The 15,906-nt window shown below is 41.7% G+C and overlaps 12 protein-coding genes across 12 annotated transcripts; 4 read left to right on the forward strand and 8 right to left on the reverse strand.

Moving 5' to 3' along the window:
- Window positions 1–409: 409 nt before the first annotated feature.
- Window positions 410–1,642, reverse strand: TIF5 (translation initiation factor eIF5; the record flags this gene model as incomplete). Its single annotated transcript, XM_037287308.1, has 1 exon — window positions 410–1,642. One exon carries the CDS (start codon window positions 1,640–1,642, stop codon window positions 410–412), a length of 1,233 nt encoding a protein of 410 aa, XP_037143203.1.
- A 340-nt stretch (window positions 1,643–1,982) lies between these two features.
- On the forward strand, window positions 1,983–2,858 carry EMC2 (Emc2p; the record flags this gene model as incomplete). The annotated part of the gene is made up of 1 exon (XM_037287309.1): window positions 1,983–2,858. The coding sequence occupies one exon, from the start codon at window positions 1,983–1,985 to the stop codon at window positions 2,856–2,858; it is 876 nt and encodes a 291-aa protein (XP_037143204.1).
- A 70-nt stretch (window positions 2,859–2,928) lies between these two features.
- Window positions 2,929–4,092, reverse strand: TIP41 (Tip41p; the record flags this gene model as incomplete). The annotated part of the gene is made up of 1 exon (XM_037287310.1): window positions 2,929–4,092. One exon carries the CDS (start codon window positions 4,090–4,092, stop codon window positions 2,929–2,931), a length of 1,164 nt encoding a protein of 387 aa, XP_037143205.1.
- Window positions 4,093–4,291: 199 nt separating this feature from the next.
- ERV2 (flavin-linked sulfhydryl oxidase) lies at window positions 4,292–4,978 on the forward strand (the record flags this gene model as incomplete). Its single annotated transcript, XM_037287311.1, has 1 exon — window positions 4,292–4,978. One exon carries the CDS (start codon window positions 4,292–4,294, stop codon window positions 4,976–4,978), a length of 687 nt encoding a protein of 228 aa, XP_037143206.1.
- A 74-nt stretch (window positions 4,979–5,052) lies between these two features.
- Window positions 5,053–5,352, reverse strand: STE18 (Ste18p; the record flags this gene model as incomplete). Its single annotated transcript, XM_037287312.1, has 1 exon — window positions 5,053–5,352. The coding sequence occupies one exon, from the start codon at window positions 5,350–5,352 to the stop codon at window positions 5,053–5,055; it is 300 nt and encodes a 99-aa protein (XP_037143207.1).
- Window positions 5,353–5,925: 573 nt separating this feature from the next.
- TMH11 (Tmh11p) lies at window positions 5,926–6,243 on the forward strand (the record flags this gene model as incomplete). The annotated part of the gene is made up of 1 exon (XM_037287313.1): window positions 5,926–6,243. One exon carries the CDS (start codon window positions 5,926–5,928, stop codon window positions 6,241–6,243), a length of 318 nt encoding a protein of 105 aa, XP_037143208.1.
- A 231-nt stretch (window positions 6,244–6,474) lies between these two features.
- SPO24 (Spo24p) lies at window positions 6,475–6,660 on the reverse strand (the record flags this gene model as incomplete). Its single annotated transcript, XM_037287314.1, has 1 exon — window positions 6,475–6,660. The coding sequence occupies one exon, from the start codon at window positions 6,658–6,660 to the stop codon at window positions 6,475–6,477; it is 186 nt and encodes a 61-aa protein (XP_037143209.1).
- Window positions 6,661–7,319: 659 nt separating this feature from the next.
- HG535_0B05240 (uncharacterized protein) lies at window positions 7,320–8,471 on the reverse strand (the record flags this gene model as incomplete). Its single annotated transcript, XM_037287315.1, has 1 exon — window positions 7,320–8,471. The coding sequence occupies one exon, from the start codon at window positions 8,469–8,471 to the stop codon at window positions 7,320–7,322; it is 1,152 nt and encodes a 383-aa protein (XP_037143210.1).
- Window positions 8,472–8,668: 197 nt separating this feature from the next.
- On the forward strand, window positions 8,669–9,490 carry ACF4 (Acf4p; the record flags this gene model as incomplete). Its single annotated transcript, XM_037287316.1, has 1 exon — window positions 8,669–9,490. One exon carries the CDS (start codon window positions 8,669–8,671, stop codon window positions 9,488–9,490), a length of 822 nt encoding a protein of 273 aa, XP_037143211.1.
- A 64-nt stretch (window positions 9,491–9,554) lies between these two features.
- VMA13 (H(+)-transporting V1 sector ATPase subunit H) lies at window positions 9,555–10,958 on the reverse strand (the record flags this gene model as incomplete). Its single annotated transcript, XM_037287317.1, has 1 exon — window positions 9,555–10,958. One exon carries the CDS (start codon window positions 10,956–10,958, stop codon window positions 9,555–9,557), a length of 1,404 nt encoding a protein of 467 aa, XP_037143212.1.
- A 374-nt stretch (window positions 10,959–11,332) lies between these two features.
- On the reverse strand, window positions 11,333–12,439 carry GLN1 (glutamate--ammonia ligase; the record flags this gene model as incomplete). The annotated part of the gene is made up of 1 exon (XM_037287318.1): window positions 11,333–12,439. The coding sequence occupies one exon, from the start codon at window positions 12,437–12,439 to the stop codon at window positions 11,333–11,335; it is 1,107 nt and encodes a 368-aa protein (XP_037143213.1).
- Window positions 12,440–13,733: 1,294 nt separating this feature from the next.
- MAL11 (alpha-glucoside permease) lies at window positions 13,734–15,569 on the reverse strand (the record flags this gene model as incomplete). The annotated part of the gene is made up of 1 exon (XM_037287319.1): window positions 13,734–15,569. One exon carries the CDS (start codon window positions 15,567–15,569, stop codon window positions 13,734–13,736), a length of 1,836 nt encoding a protein of 611 aa, XP_037143214.1.
- Window positions 15,570–15,906: the final 337 nt, after the last annotated feature.

The following is a 15,906-nucleotide window of genomic DNA, read 5'->3' on the forward strand; positions in this document are numbered from 1 at the left end:
ACGGAAAAAATATAGACAGATTAATTCTCGTTTGCGGTCCGGCAAGCAAAAAGTCATGTAATATAACGTGCAATAGTGTCAAGATGAAATTCTTTCGGTCCAAATCAGCACGTCTAGATCTTGGAGAGTATATTACACCTTTCAGAACATTTTAGCCAGCTGGCCTGCCGGAATGTCGAAATGGCCTGAATCGCATATTCAAAAAACTGAGGACTTTGTCGAACAGTCCACCATCCTCAAGATGATGTGTTTGTCTTGTAATAGTTACTGGTGACATGATGGTAGAGTTTTCCACTTTGTATGCCACATCTTTTTTTTCGCTAGAAAAATATGTCAACACTCAAAATAACATGATATAGAGGGGGGAGGGATATCTTATAATTATGTGCTAAATCTAAGTATGCTAAAATTATTCGTCATCGTCACTTTCGTCTTCTTCATCACTTTCAGCATTTTTTAACCAATCAATGAAAGACTTTGCAGCTCTGCGAACTTTTTTCGATATATCTTTTGGAACATATTTCTTCGAGCATTTAGAACCAAAGGTGATTATTTCTTCTTCAGAGATGACATCATTATTGTATAACTGAACCAAGATTTTTGGGAGGGATGGAATTAAGGCAGTGTGTTCAATTCCTAAAAACCTCTCTAGACCACCCAAAAATTCCTTCTCGTATTCCGCTGATACGAATACTTTGGCTAAGAATGCAGAATGTTCAGAAATTTCTTCTACGATATCTTTATCGAACATAGATTGAGCAAGAACACATGCAATTTTTGGGTCCTTCAGAATATCGAAGTCTGCAGCCTTTTTATAAATCTCAACATCCGTCGGCATCTCAATTTCCTTTTCCTTCAGAATCCATTCACCGAATTCCTCTAATTTAGTCATTTCCCCATTAGCAGCATCGATATTTGCTTGCAGTTCTTTAGCACGTTGTCTAATTGCCTCTTCGGACATATCAACGGCCCATTCATCATCTTTCATCTCGATCTTTTGCAAGGTGGAGGCTGCGGCATTAATTTGACGAGCTAGTTCGTCATCATCATCATCTTCCACCTGAGGAATACCATCACTGCTACCATTTGCACCATTTGATGTCTGTGACTTTCCTTGAGCAATATCACTGATGGAGACACCACCACCACGAATGTTTGCGGAGGCAGTAGCTGCCTTTTTGGTCTTTTTGGATCCATTCATAGAGTCTGGCGGATTCTTCAAAATGAAAGATGATAACTTATGTCTAAGATCCATCGGAGTTCTTCTACCACATGCTTTACAATCTCTGACTAGATCACCATCCTTTGTAACAATAATCACGGTTTCAGGGTTCTTACAGTAGCCACAAAGAACAAACCTGTTAATAAACCCGTCCAAAACGTCTTGTAACTTTGCAGGCTCGTGAACACCATTAACCAAATAACGATCTTTATCCACAGATATAGATGTTTGGGCACCCAATTCAAACCCAAAGTATTTAACAATGTAGGGGGTTGGTCTGTTCAAAGAGCGGCCAATATCTGCAACGTTCAGCACTGCCGTCTTGATACCATTACCTCTACCTTCAACTTTGGCTTGGATAAGAGGCATCTTGTATCTATAAAAAGGATCATTATTATCTCTGCAAATATTGACTGACATCTTGTAAAAAAAATTATTGCAATTAACAATCTACGTTTCTAATAGGTTCTGCAGATTAAAACACAACTTCACCACTTCAAAGTGTGCTTGATGACTCTTGTAGCTAGCGCTGATGAGTATTTTAGACTTGACGTGCCTATTCCATTCAATATAGTCAAGCCTTAAGCGATGGTGCTAAAAAATTTTCAGACCGTTGTATGTGATAAAGGGTTTAAATGAACTATCAAATAAAAGAATAGTAATAGAGTGAACTAAAATAGGGTGCCTGATTGTTCATCCACCGCCCAATTAAGTACTTCCAGAGGCTATCTCAAAACTTTTTTACTCCAAAGCATATAAAATGGCTAACTTGGCTGCTATCAGGGAGAGATTCCTGTCATTAAGGGAAACAATGTCATATACTCAGTTTGAAGGAGAATATCTCAGGCGACTACATGATGAATTGAAGTTTTACATGGGATCTGGCGATCCAGGACTTTCTAATTCAGCACACCTTGGATTAATGGAAATGCTTTTCTACATAGACGTTTATTTGAGTAAGGATGTGGATGCGCAGGTTCTGTACAACACTCTCAGAGATAGATTTGGAGAAGACTCTCCCAAGCTATATGCCATGAAGGCCACTCTGCTACAGATAAATGATGGGGATCAAATTGCCATTGAATATATCGAGAAGATGCTAAACGAAAAGCTGGAATATGATACGGACTCAGTGAGTTACGTATTACTCCAAAAAAGATTAATCGCGATAAAAGCACCAGCCCACAACAATGAATGGTTACTGAGCCAGCTTCTGGAGCTAAGCGAAAAGTTTCCTTTAGATTCTGAAATATGGTGGATGCTAGGTAATACATATATGGAATTAGGACAGTTTGAAAGTGCGTCTTATTGCTACGAAGAAGTTGTTATTTTGCTTCCCTTCAACTATGTGGCGTTTGCACAATTGGCTGAGGCATTGTACTATAAAGCCAATCGTGTAGATAAACTCCAGGCTAAGGTGAATAGCACGTTACAAATGGCCTTAAACAACGCCTTGAGAAGTGTTGAAATAAGTGAGTTATATCTGAAGGGTTGGTGCTTCATTGCAAAAATAACATCACTGTTGAACGAGAAAAAAGAGCTTCGGAACCTGTCTCTCTCAAAAATTAGCGAGATTGCAAAGTATTCAAATAAACAAGACCAAGTAACCGCAAAGTTGATACTAAATAAGCTATAGCTTAAGTAAAATGCATACAAGAAAAGACCAAAAAGAATAGACAACCAATTAAAAGATATAGACGACAGGTTTAATTTGGGTCATTTAGGTTCAGTATTTCGCATTCTCTAGTGATGAGTGGGATATTCGCGGCGACCCAATTACTATCTCTCAAAGCAGCTTTTGGGTCATGAGAATGAGACATCTTGTGCTTTGTCAAAAGAGTCTTGTAATCTCCTTCCATTTCCTTATATTCTCTGATAACTTTATTTTCATCAAATTCAACAACAATTCTAGTATCTACTACTCGGATCAAAACATCATCTACCCTAAGAAAGAAACGACTTAATAGCAAGAGTCTCTCGTTCATCACTCTAATTTTAATATTAAAAATCGAGATACCGTTATCAGCCAATTCATCTTCGAATAATATCATATCATCATAAAACAAAATGTGATCTGGCCTTGCCAACTTGTCAATAGGTAACGTTTGTGAATCATCCTTTTTAAATTTATATTTTTTACTGCCAGAAGTTTCAGTACCTTTGTACTTTGTTGTGTAGGTCCAGTCATAATGGCGAGCGATCTGTAAAGCCGAGTCATCGATGTCTGACAGCGGTTGTGAAGAGCCCAGTGCAATACTCAGTCTTTGTTGTTGCCTTTGCTTTTGCTGTTTGGAATCCATCCATTTCTTTGAATAAGAAACTCTAATCCCAGAATCTTTTAATTTAACTTCTCTTAATGCATCTAATGCGTTAAATTCTATCGACCAATTGCGGGTCTTTTCTTGTATCCGCACAAAGCTGTTACCAAATATCATCTCCGGTAAAGTGAGCCCTTTTAACTTATTGTTTTCCCAATCTTCCAATTCTTGTGAGTTCAAAATCGGTTTTTTCTTTGTTGATATAGTCCAATTATTTATCGTTAATGATGGGTGATCTTCTAATGGTAAAGTTGCAACAGGTGATGGCACTATCATAGTTCCACAATGAGCACATGGTGGGTTTCTCGGATTGTTACATGTATGCCTTACGTGGCTATGGGCAGCTGATGGCTGTCTGGAGGATTGTGGTAAGGCAGGCTGCACGAATCTTGGTGCCGAAATCGCAGTACTTGTTGCCGGCTCTTGACTATCAATAGCCCCTATGTCTATTGGGATACGGGCCCTTACAGTTCTAGCATGTACTTGTCTTGCTGCATTTATCTCCACTGTGCGAATACCAGGACCCCTCCTTATGTCCCTCTTTTCTGCCATCCCTTTTAGATACCTCTTGTACTTGCAAAACCGGCGCAGAAATTAGCTGTAATAAAAAGATGCCCAACAATTATTTGCACAAAGTATCTACCCTAAATTATGATCATGTAGTTCCTTCGTATATTTAGTCGAGAGCTATTTTCTATTTCATCATTCAAAAAGGCACCCGAATGAACATGAAATATCAAGATGAGGGAGGATGTTCCAAAAAATAAAAAATACAGCAAAACACAAGCAAAACACAGGAATACTACGATATTTCATTACGTGTGATTCTAGAAGAAGAGGTACGATGAAGAAATCGGCTGGCAGGAATACTTTTTTATTACGGATAAGCGCGGCGCTGTTCATTGTTGGTCTGTGGCTATATTTCTCTTCTGTTGACCTTTCATATAACAAACCAACAGATGGAATCAGGAGTCCATCTACTTACCAAATTAAGGGAGGAAAAGAAAGTGGTATAGATTCCATAATGCCGTCAATGCCAGAACAAGAGGCAAAGGAGGCCTTGGGGCGCGCTTCATGGAAGTACTTTCATACTCTCTTAGCAAGATTTCCTGATGATCCCAGCGAGGAAGAAAAGCAAAAGTTGAGGTCTTTTTTACAGCTATATGCAGAATTATATCCATGTGGTGAATGTTCTCATCATTTTGTGAAGATGTTGGAAAAATATCCACCACAAGTATCAAGTAGAGTAACAGCGGCCATTTGGGGATGCCATATTCATAACAAAGTCAATGAATATTTGAAAAAACCAGAATACGACTGCTCAACAGTTTTAGAAAATTACGACTGTGGGTGCGGTGATGAAGACGGTAAGGTCAGAGAAGATTTGAAATTAAATAATAAAGTGACGCTAGAAAAGGAGGGTATACAAAGGGGCTAAATTAGTCCCTTTTGATAGAAGATAAGACTGAGAAGGTAAAACAAAGACGGCAAAGTCGAGGGGGATAACAATGATCACATAAGTGTGCAGCATCCCATGGAATCTGAACTGCTTGCCAAATTTTGACCATTCCTCTGCTGTAGACCATTTGCAAAACGATTCGAACCGGGCTGTGGATACCCCCATAGTTCCGGTAGTGTATAATCCCTATGGGTTGATACATAATTAACTAAGGTTAAACATGCATTCGATGCTGTTATCCTTTCTCTTGACAGCTCATTTCTCAACTTGCTGTTAAGCTCATTAACTCTTTTCAGTTTTAGATATTTTATCTTGAGCCTGAGTTCTCCATTAGCGGCCGCATTCTGTGACATGATCTTGATTTACAACTTTGATTTGCTCTGCCGGCCCTCCTCGCTAATAGACGTGCTAGTTTTTATACTGCTGCTGGTGTGCGGATCTCAACTATTTGAGGCACTTCACAAGCTCCAAATAAAAGGCGAGTACAAGGAAGCACCTAAAAGGATAAAAAACCAGGTGTCTATGTATTGAAAGGCGAAACAGGTGATTGGAGTTGAAACAACCTACCCCATGCCTCCAGTAAGATCAAGAGCATTCTTTACCCTCTTGCACATTCTACGATTACCTAAGACGGAATGAATCTTGCATACGTAAACCTACTGTAAGTAGAAGATACGTATAACTAAGGCGGTCTCGAGTGCGACTGTAGCACTACACCATAGAGTCATGGGCAGAAAGTAGTGCCCTTCTGTTTAAAAACTCCACATCAAACACCTCGCTCTGTTTGCTTACAAAGTATGTCACATTTTTTTCCTATACGCCGCCGCCCTTCAGAGTTCCATCCATAAGAAAAATACGAATCCATGAGCACTGTGTACCTTCTCCTTCACTCTCACCCAGAGTAAAAACAGACGAAAGTACAAGACATGGATCATTTGGCTTTCACGTTAGGTCTTTTAACCACTACTGGTGGTATCATGGGTTACGCCCGCAAGGGTTCCGTCCCATCTTTGGCCGCAGGGTTAGTTTTTGGTGGAGTGTATGGATACAGCGGATATTTGCTCCACGAGAACAGGGACAATGGCTTAGAATTGGCCCTTGGAGCATCGGCTCTTATGCTAATCACCGGTGTTATTCGCGGTATCCCCTCAAGATTCAAGAAGCCTGTGCCATTAGTGCTAACAGTGCTAGGTGCGGTTGGATCGTCCTACTACTACAAAAAATACAAGGAATTTTACCCTTGACCGGCGAAAGCTGCGGCAAGCAGTTTCATCAAACTAGTCAATAAAGATTAATTCAAAAATATTTTTTTAAATCTAAATATTTTAGCTTTTACATATTCCTGCTTCAAGCGAAGCAATACCCAATATTGTGAGGTACCGGAAACTCCCTAATGTACAATTCGTAATGCTGAATGCTGAATGCTGAAAATCAATGCCGTTGTGCGGAAAATCACCGCTCGATGCGTTTTCCCTCTACAGCAGCGTGATGGAGTTTTTTCTTCCGGTAGAGGCAGCATTAGCCGTGGCAAAAGCCATTGCGACCTCCAGATCAGTGACACTCGCACTTGAGTTCTTTCTGGTAGATGGCTGTGATACTGGCGATAGCCCTGGGATGACAAACGGTTCTTGGATGTCTGAAGTCAAAGTTAGGAAAGCCATTTCGAATATCGTTGTGTCTGAGATTGGTATGAGTACAGTCGTTTCTGTTTAAGTAGCTGTAGCTAAAGTAGTAGTAGCTTTGGTTGTTGCTAGTTCGTTGTTGTTCTCTTCCAAGACAGATACCTTCCCAAGAGACTGTGTATTCCCCGTTTATATATCCCTTGAATCCATATTGGCGTCACTACCTTCAGAAACAAACTTCATGACTAGGTCATGAAGTTAGTCATCAAAATTCTGAAAAGTTCTTCAAGAAGCGCATTGCATCATCATTTAACAGTCATTCGTATCCACAATGTTCGTACAATGCACTCCCAAATGTTCCAATGCACGCTAGAATGTCAATATAATCCAGAATGAATGACTGTTGCGCATGCATGCGCCCAGCGTTAATCCAGGTATTGGCAGGGGTAAAAAGGTGGCGGAAAGTCATGCCGGCGCCGATTGAACAGCGCCCGCAGGCACGTGAAAAAACTTTTTCCTTAACATTCTTTCGGTGGCTGCAAACGCCGATCGTAGTAGATGATTTCGGTTGCCTTGTCCGTTGCTGTCTGGTGTGGCGGGGGAGGGGCAGGACGCGGGCAGGTTGTCCGGATAGTGACGAAGACTGTCCGGGTAGAGTGGTGAACTGTCCGGGCTGTGGAGTACTAGGAGCCGTCCGGCTACGGGAATGGATTCTTCTTACTGAGCACTATGCATCTATTGGAATGCGACAGGTAGCCCTTGATGTGATCCTTGGCGATGAGGTTGGCAAGCTGACATTCCAGAGAGTCTAGCAATTCCCGCTCTGCCTGTGGGGTTAGTTTCTTGGCTCTTTGTTTGCCCCTTTGGGTGCTCTTGGTGTACCCGATGGCTATGATGCTCAGCGGGAGAATATTGCGGCTTCCGTAGTACCGATAGCACTGCTTTATCAGTCTCAGCAGAACAAGCTCTCTTATCAAGGACATCGCGACGTAGAGGCCGTTTTCCAGATAGAAAATTTCGTTTTTGTGTACTTGGGCATCGTACTGGCTCAGATTGCCTGTTTTCAGTGCCTTCAGCATATTGTGATATATTTCAGGTACTTTGACGGGTCTCTTCTTCATCAGTACGGCCATCGGCACCAGCAGAATAACGATGCGTTGCCTTTTCTTGGTTAACCTTGGATCTCTGCTGCAATCCATGAGCGCATCGCTGAGGTATTCGTGACCTCTGCTGAAATCGCCTTCATAGCAGCCGTAGTACTCCCCCATATAGTAGTTATATTTGACCATATGCGATTTGTGATATCTGGCTAGGCTTTGTCTCAGCGTTGGTATCTCTTGCCTTCGACTCTGTAAAACCTTGACGAGGTTTTTCATCATGTCTCTGTTTTTTAGTTTATGGTATAATTGAAACTCTAAATTTGCAAACATATAGCATCCAATTCTTCTATTCTTGGGTAAAGTTGGGTTTCTATCATTTAAGCATAGGTTGAAGCTACGATGTATTGTGCGTCCGCACCTTTCGAGTTCAGAAATTGAATTGATTGTCTTGCTTATTTGATAGAATTGTTCGGCCACTATGAATAGCGGATACACTATCCAATTTGTTTCTTGTTCTGCAATTCTGTTCAGTAATTTCAATTGCTGTTCCGACACCTCAAATACTTGCTGTTTGGTACCCGTCAGTTGCCTCGATTTCAGTTCCATTGTAACGTTATACAACTCATCGAGTTTTCCATCATTGGGCATTGTCAAATAGTATGATCTACCATTGTCGTGGATACTTAAGAAGTTCAAAAAATTACCATCATAGCATTTTTCAGTGAAGTAATGGTTTAAATTGATACTCATAGTTTGCCCTTGCGATGCTTGCTCAACTCCTGTAGTTCTTATCTTTTCGATCTGTTAAAAATTTGAAAGGGTTTTCTTTGGTTTGGCGGCCTCATGAGGCTCGTAAACACAAATATAATGACAATTGGGAAGGACAATAGTAACAAAATAGGTATTTTTCAACTCTCATACAGAATACCTCTGATAACTCGACAGATATGGAGCTTCCCAAATTCACTGTGGGAGATGAACAAAACCGTGAACATTCCCCCACGAGGTTATCGGCAGCCGCTCAGATAGATAGATCAAATGCTTCCTCACCAAGACGACAAGGTATTCAATTATCCATACCGATACAATCCAGTCCCATGAAAAATTATGAAATTAATGATGGCAGCTCCATTAATAATTCTGTGACGACTCCCAGAAATAGTTTTGGTTCCGATTTTGATCGAACTGGTCAAATGGAGCAAAATCAAGATCTCTTATATAAGCTGGCAGCTAAAAAAAGACAAATAGTAGAATTGCAACAGGGCTTGGAATTGGCAAAAAAAGAATTACATATTTTAGAGTCTCGTTATAAATTAACTCTATCACCAGACGCTAATCCAAACTATAGTGCGCATAACGACGGTGCTTACTCTAACTCATCAACGAAAGCGAAGAACGAAAAATTACAACCTTGGCAAAAGCGTATGCAACAGACTCTTGTTGATGTGAATAACTCGCCAAATGTGCTAAAAAGTAAGCAAAGCATATCAAGTTTTTTCAATAATGACGCTGGCAGTACAAAGCAATTGAAACAAGATTTAAATGAAAACACAGCTAAGCCAACGTTCTTTCAAAGTATATTGGACAAATTTAATGAATTCTCAGTGGCTGAGGAAGAAGAAGAGGAATTTGATAGAACTCAAAATCAGCAAAAGGATAGCTTTTATTTAAAGGACAAGCTAGATTACGATGAGGAAGAAGAAATTGAAAATGAAGAAACAGGTCATACTCTGATAGGCAATAAAAGCAGGTCAAAAAATTTGATGTAAAACGGTAGAAACTCTTCATTTATACATATACATATATATATATATACATATTAAAAGGTTAGCTTTATTTAAAAGTATAACCAATGACTGATTGGGTAGCTTTCAAAGCTTCATATTTAACCCTCGGATCAGGATGATTCAATAGCTCCATTATTACTACTTTACCATTCGATTCATTTAAAACGTGTGTACTCTCTGGCAAGAGTTCGATAACATGAGTAATATCACTCAAGGCAACTTCCAAAATAGTTTTGTGCTGCTTATCATTCAAATCTGACTCCTTCGCTTCAATAAGTACACTGATCAATTGTCTGAAGAGCTTCCAGTTTTGAGATTTGAATTTGTCAATATTATCTGACCAAAATCCATTATCTACATGAGATGGTGACCAACATAATAACTTTGAATCCAATTCCGCAACATATTCATCGAACGAGGTTAACTCTTGATACTCCTTTTCGAGAATTTCCTTCAATGTAGCCATGTCATCACGTAACTCTTCATCAGAATATTTTCTTTCACTTAACGATTGCAAAACAGGTAGCGCATTTCCTAATAGCAGTAGATTTTTTATAACTTTTTTATGGGACTTAACACCAGAGGAAGTACATTGTAAAATTATGGATATACAAATTCTTGAAATTTTCTCCTTTATAGTGACTTTAACCAATTTTAAAAGATTCAAGAAATCCTGTAAATAGAACTGGGTCAATTCGAATGCAATATTTCTGTCAAACGTTAATAACCATATTAATAGCAAAGAATAATACTGTAATTGGATTCCTAAATTATTGGAATTTGTTGCAACGATTCTGGTTGTTGGCTCCAAAGCTCTCTTGATGATAACGAAAAGTGTAGGCAAATATTTTTTATGACTTTCCCAAATCATGGAACGATATGGTTCCAATGAAGCCAATTCTTGCAACAACCTAATGCAGACATAGCAAGTATCCATCAAATCCAAATTGTTCAAAATGTTGAGAAAGTTTTCACTATTGACCAACTGAGAAACTAATTTTTTGTTCATTAGCTTAGGTTGAATCAAAAGCGTCACCAAATTGAATGAGGAGATGAGAACTGTTTGACGATCACCAACAAGAGAAACATCGAAAAGTTCTTTAACCTTTTTGGGATTTTTGATAAAAAAATCTATTGTATCACCAGAGAATCTTTCAGAAGAGAGTAATTCTGCGATTAAATTTTGCACCGATTTCTTTGCATCGCTATTATTAGCACTTGATAAAAGGTGAATCAAAGGAGCGATCGTTTGTTCATTAATTTTGAAATTTGGATCCACAGAGCTTGTTGGTTCATTCGCATGCTTTACCAGAATGCTTTCCAGCGTCTTTGCAGTGGATGCATCCAATTCGCTAATCTCTGCAGATCTTGCTAAGGCATCCCACGCTACAGGACGAGAGCGGATAGCACTGCGTATATCATTGAAATGTGTACTGTCTAAAAGAATCATTATTTGATTCGCAACTGAGTTGATATTTTCAAGCACAATTGACCTCAGCTCATTCAAAAGGCAGCGCGCACTTTGTTATATAACTCATTCATCATCCCCTTTAGCCTTTCTTTGTTACTGGCTGCAAAAAAACCCATAGTTCGGGTAATCCGTTTTCAATCATGGTTGTATACTGGCATGGAACGAACACTCATGAAATGCTGGATGTATACAAAAATTGTTTCTATCATACAAATAAATATAGCTCTTGCTCTTCTATGCTTATACAAAAATTTTAAGATTATACAGTAGGATCAATCAACTATTAAATTTTTTGTTGTCTTGACTTTTCATTTAAATTCAAAGTTATTATTGTCATCGAGAAAGGAATTCCTTTACGAGAACTCTCTTTCATATTCCTTGGTCATGTCAGCATTGTCAATGGCACCACAGACAGTTTCACACATAATACCGGTAACCAAGTATGGGTCAATGTTAGAAGCAGGTCTACGATCCTCGAAGTACCCGTAACCTTCTTTAGCAACAGATCTAGGGATTCTGATAGAAGAACCTCTGTTAGCAACACCGGAAGAGAAACTAGTCATAGAGGCAGTTTCATGTCTACCGGTCAATCTCTGCTCGTTATCGGTACCATAAAGCTTGATATGTTCGATATGTCTCTTTGACAAGGCTTCGATAGCTTGTTCGATATATTTCATGCCACCTGGGGCCCTCATAGATTTTGTTGAGACATTGGTATGACAACCAGCACCATTCCAATCGCCCTTCAATGGCTTTGGATGCAAAGAAATCTTGACTGCAAATTCTTCTGCAACCCTACTTAGCAAGTATCTTGCCATCCACAATTCGTCACCCATGCTAATACCGGTACAAGGACCGACTTGGAATTCCCACTGTGAAGGCATAACCTCCGCGTTGATACCAGAGATCTCAATACCAGCATATAGACACGCTCTGTAGTGCGCTTCGATGACATCTCTCGCGTGAACCTTACCAGTACCGACACCACAGTAGTATGGGCCCTGTGGTGCTGGGTAGCCGCCCTTTGGCCAGCCATATACTTGGTCGTACTCGTCGAACAAGGTGTATTCCTGTTCTAGGCCGAACCAGATTTCCTCGTCCTTGTGAGCAGCGAAAAGCTTGGCAGCCTCGTGTCTGTGGTTGAACTTGTTTGGAGTGCCGTCGTTGTTGTAGCATTCTGCCAAAACAATGATGTTGTCACCCCTTCTGAATGGGTCCGGGTAAAAACTTACTGGCTTCAAGTAGATATCAGAGTCGTGACCCGGAGCCTGGTTTGTAGACGAGCCGTCGAAATTCCACTCTGGCAGCTGATCCAACGACGTGATCTTCTTCTTCAAAGTCCTACCCTTGGAACGCAAGTTACCCGTGCCGTCGATCCAGACGTATTCCGCAATGACACGGCCGTTCTGGGGCAGGTCTAGATATTTCTGTAGAATCTGAGTCTTCTCAATACCACTCATCTTTTCTTACTTCTCTGATTATTTCCGTTAATTTGGTGCTACCACAAAGTCGAATGTGCTCACAAGCCTCTGTGTGTGTGAAATCCTTGTCTAGACAGTATCTCAGCCTTCTAGCTAATAAATATACGTAAAATTAAAAACCAACGTAACACAGAAAAAGAAGCAACCAGCCCCAAAAACAAGATCAGCTTATCGTTTATATATCGATCGACCTCAACGTAGACTGCACATCTCGTTGGGAAACGTTCGGAGGAATCATATGATTTAATTACTGTGTATCTCTGTAACTCAAGACTCCTCTGGCCTAGCAAGCGCCTGTAGGGCACTATACGTACCTACACAACTACCTATCTAAGTTTTGGTTGTTTATTTTTGTTTATTTCTTCCACTCTTTCTTTCTTATTATTGTCATGTCACCTTGATAAAGGGATTTCAGGCTTTATTTAACGCAATGGACTTTTGATTTTTGATTTTTAATAGAAACCGACCGCTTCCATTGCTTTGGGGCAGCAAACAGAAGCAGTTGGAGGCGAAACGACCTGAGCCAAAGAAACGTGCTTCTGTGTGCGGTGCATGGATGGATCCTTTAAATTGAGTCACACATTTTATCTTTTGTTTACTTAACGTGATGGTGCATGTCCGCATTTGTCCTTTTGTGTCTCCGTTTGTCCGTGAAATTAGATGTCCCGCCACGTTCGGTATGTTTTTCCCGGAGGGGCGGGTAACGTCGCAAAAGAAACGCTGCTAATTAAGCGTTTTCGCACTCGTATCCCCGACGTGCCCTTTTTACTCCCGACAAAAAGGCGGTTTGGCACGTCGTGTTTTTACGCGTTTTCGCGTGCTCGTTCCCTTTTTGCCGTGCATGCACTGGAACACTGGCTGTTGCACCGGCAGTGATTTACGCGCCGCCTAGCAGCAAGGTTCTTGCTCTATCAGTGTCAGCTGGTTGCCATCGACGCCGATGGCGTCGATGGGCGTCCGGATTGTGCGCATGGGCGAGGCATCGTGATCAGCCCGAGATCGTCGTCTTCGCTTGCACATTTGCGCGTTCACCGTTGCCCCCCGCTTTGGGCTTTCTATACATGGCGCGAGTTTCTCGGAATGGCGACAGTGGAGTTTCAGCCCGGACGGAAGACGTGGAAAAATGGACGGCAATGCTCACTTTGTACGGGATTCCGGGAGACTTGTTTAGCCGCCCAGCTGTGGCATGTCTTGACTGACGGGAGGTAGTACTGTGAAGTGTAGATGCTACATACACAAAGGTGTTTATGTGATGCTATATTCTGTTATATTTTTAGGTTTTCGGTACCAGGGGTTGGCGCTCTTGTAGGCTGCGTTGCTCATCGTTGGGCAAATCGGTAGCCGCGGGCGCGTTTCGGAAAGGATCGACTTTGGTGGTCTTGAACTTCCTGGCGGGGACGTGTTGTGCGAAGAGCTCATTGATCTCGCTAAACGTCCTGCCTGAGGTTTCGGGCAGATCGATCACGACCCAGAGGAGAGTGACGGCTGTGCATGCGCCCCAGTATAGGCCTGTTTTGGCACCCCAGTTCCAATCGTCCTCGTTAAGCATGTAGGGGGTCAAGATAGAGTTGAATATTGCCATGAGGTTGTATGAGTTGCGCGCCAGGACTATGGTTTGAGTTCTCAATTCGGCCGACGGGATCTCGGCGACAATGCAGTAGACGACGGCGCCAATACCGGCGTTGTAAAAAAAAGAGAGCGCCAGCAATAACCCGCCCACGCCGTAGCTGGCCTTTGAAGAGGACGAAAAGCCCAGCGCGCCGATGACGAACAGCGTCACCATCTGGAAGGCCAGTCCTGCTGCGAGGATGGTCCATCTTCCTATACGACCAGAGGCGAGCCACGAGCAAATTGTACCGACTATCCCGAGGCAAAACTGGACAATTGCAAAGGTGAAGGCCTTGCTTGTGGCTAGGCCGGCTCTTGTGAAGAAGTAGGTCGAGTACCCAAGCAAAACTGAGCCACAGCTGTTCTGAGCAACCCACGTTAGGCACGATATTCTGGTCCTTCTCGCATTCACGCCCTTGAAACAATCGCGGAAGGATCCTTCGCCTTTTTCTTCAATTCTTTCCCTCTCGATTGTCAATTTAATTTGCTCCAGGGTGATGTTTACTTGGATGTCTTTCTCCTGGCCACTACCGCTGAGGATGCTTTTCAGAGACTTCTTGGCATCTTCCATTTTGCTCTTTCTCACCAGCCACCACGGAGACTCGGGTGCTAAATAGATGCCCAGCGCTAAAGGTACCGGAAAGACCCATTGTATGGCAAACGGTATTTTGTAGCCCAGTTCGGAGTCTGAAAAATTTCTTTCGGAGTTCTTCATAACAATCGCGGCAATCAGTTGACCGAACAACCAGCACATATTGGAGTACGTTGTTAGATAATATCTCAAAGCCAATGGGCAGACTTCTGAAGCATACGTTACAGCCAAACTCTGGAAACAGCCCCAAGGCATAGCGCACAATATCTGACCTACTGCGACCATGGCTAAGCTGTTGCAGTAGTACAAAATGAAAACGAAGACAGTGAAAAAGGAGAGAGCCGTGATCATTGTGCGACGATTTCCTGTCCATTCCACCATGAAACCTGTCAGTTGTAGACCTATGATCTCCCCGACGAACACACACATATTCAAACCGATTTGCCATTTTGAGGTGATTTCATAGGATCCAGTTTTGGTTACGGAACCAAATGTCTTTTGGAAAACAGGTAGTGCGAAAAGTGAGTTAAGCAACGCGGTATCGTACCCCTCCATAACTAAAGTGCTCGACACCAATATGGACCAAAATGCTGCCTTGGGGTAACGTCTCAGAGCTTCAAGTAAAGTCATGTTCTTTTCTTCCTCGTTGGCCTCCTCAGCGTCGTCGGTCTCGTTCATGATTCTGAGCGTATCGTTCTCTTCCTCTTGCACCCCATCGGCGGGAAACGTATCGGTAGTAAACTCTAGATGCTCCGGATCCAGCCCAGCATCTTTCTTCCCTTTCTGTATTACTTCCTCCTCCAACTCTATGCTTGGCAGGTTGCTGCTGCTTGAGGTGCCTCTAACAACAGCGTCCTGGTTATCCGCTTCGCTTTGTACTCTATTCACTAACGATGAAAGATTCTTCATTTCCTATTAGACCTTTCCGCGAACTTTTCTCGTCTCAAACTTGATATTTAATTCTGGATTAGTTGCTATGATGGAGGCCTCAGTGTCAGGAAAACAGTACCTATATATACCACACCTTTCAAGAAAAGCTAAATCGTCCTCAAAAGTTCTATCCTGGCTTCCTATGTATTCCGAAATACTATGTTATATTTTCTGCGGGCTTTCCTTGCGGCAACGCTCACTTGAAATATTAGCAATCGCTCTATTGGTTCAAAAATGAAAGCTACTCGCACAATCCATGCGGTTTTGATAAAATGTTTCGTCAAGTCTACCACTGCGAACTTGAGTGTAACGATTC

The sequence above is a fragment of the Zygotorulaspora mrakii genome, chromosome 2 (genome assembly GCF_013402915.1).
Source record: "Zygotorulaspora mrakii chromosome 2, complete sequence".
NCBI lineage: Eukaryota > Fungi > Ascomycota > Saccharomycetes > Saccharomycetales > Saccharomycetaceae > Zygotorulaspora > Zygotorulaspora mrakii.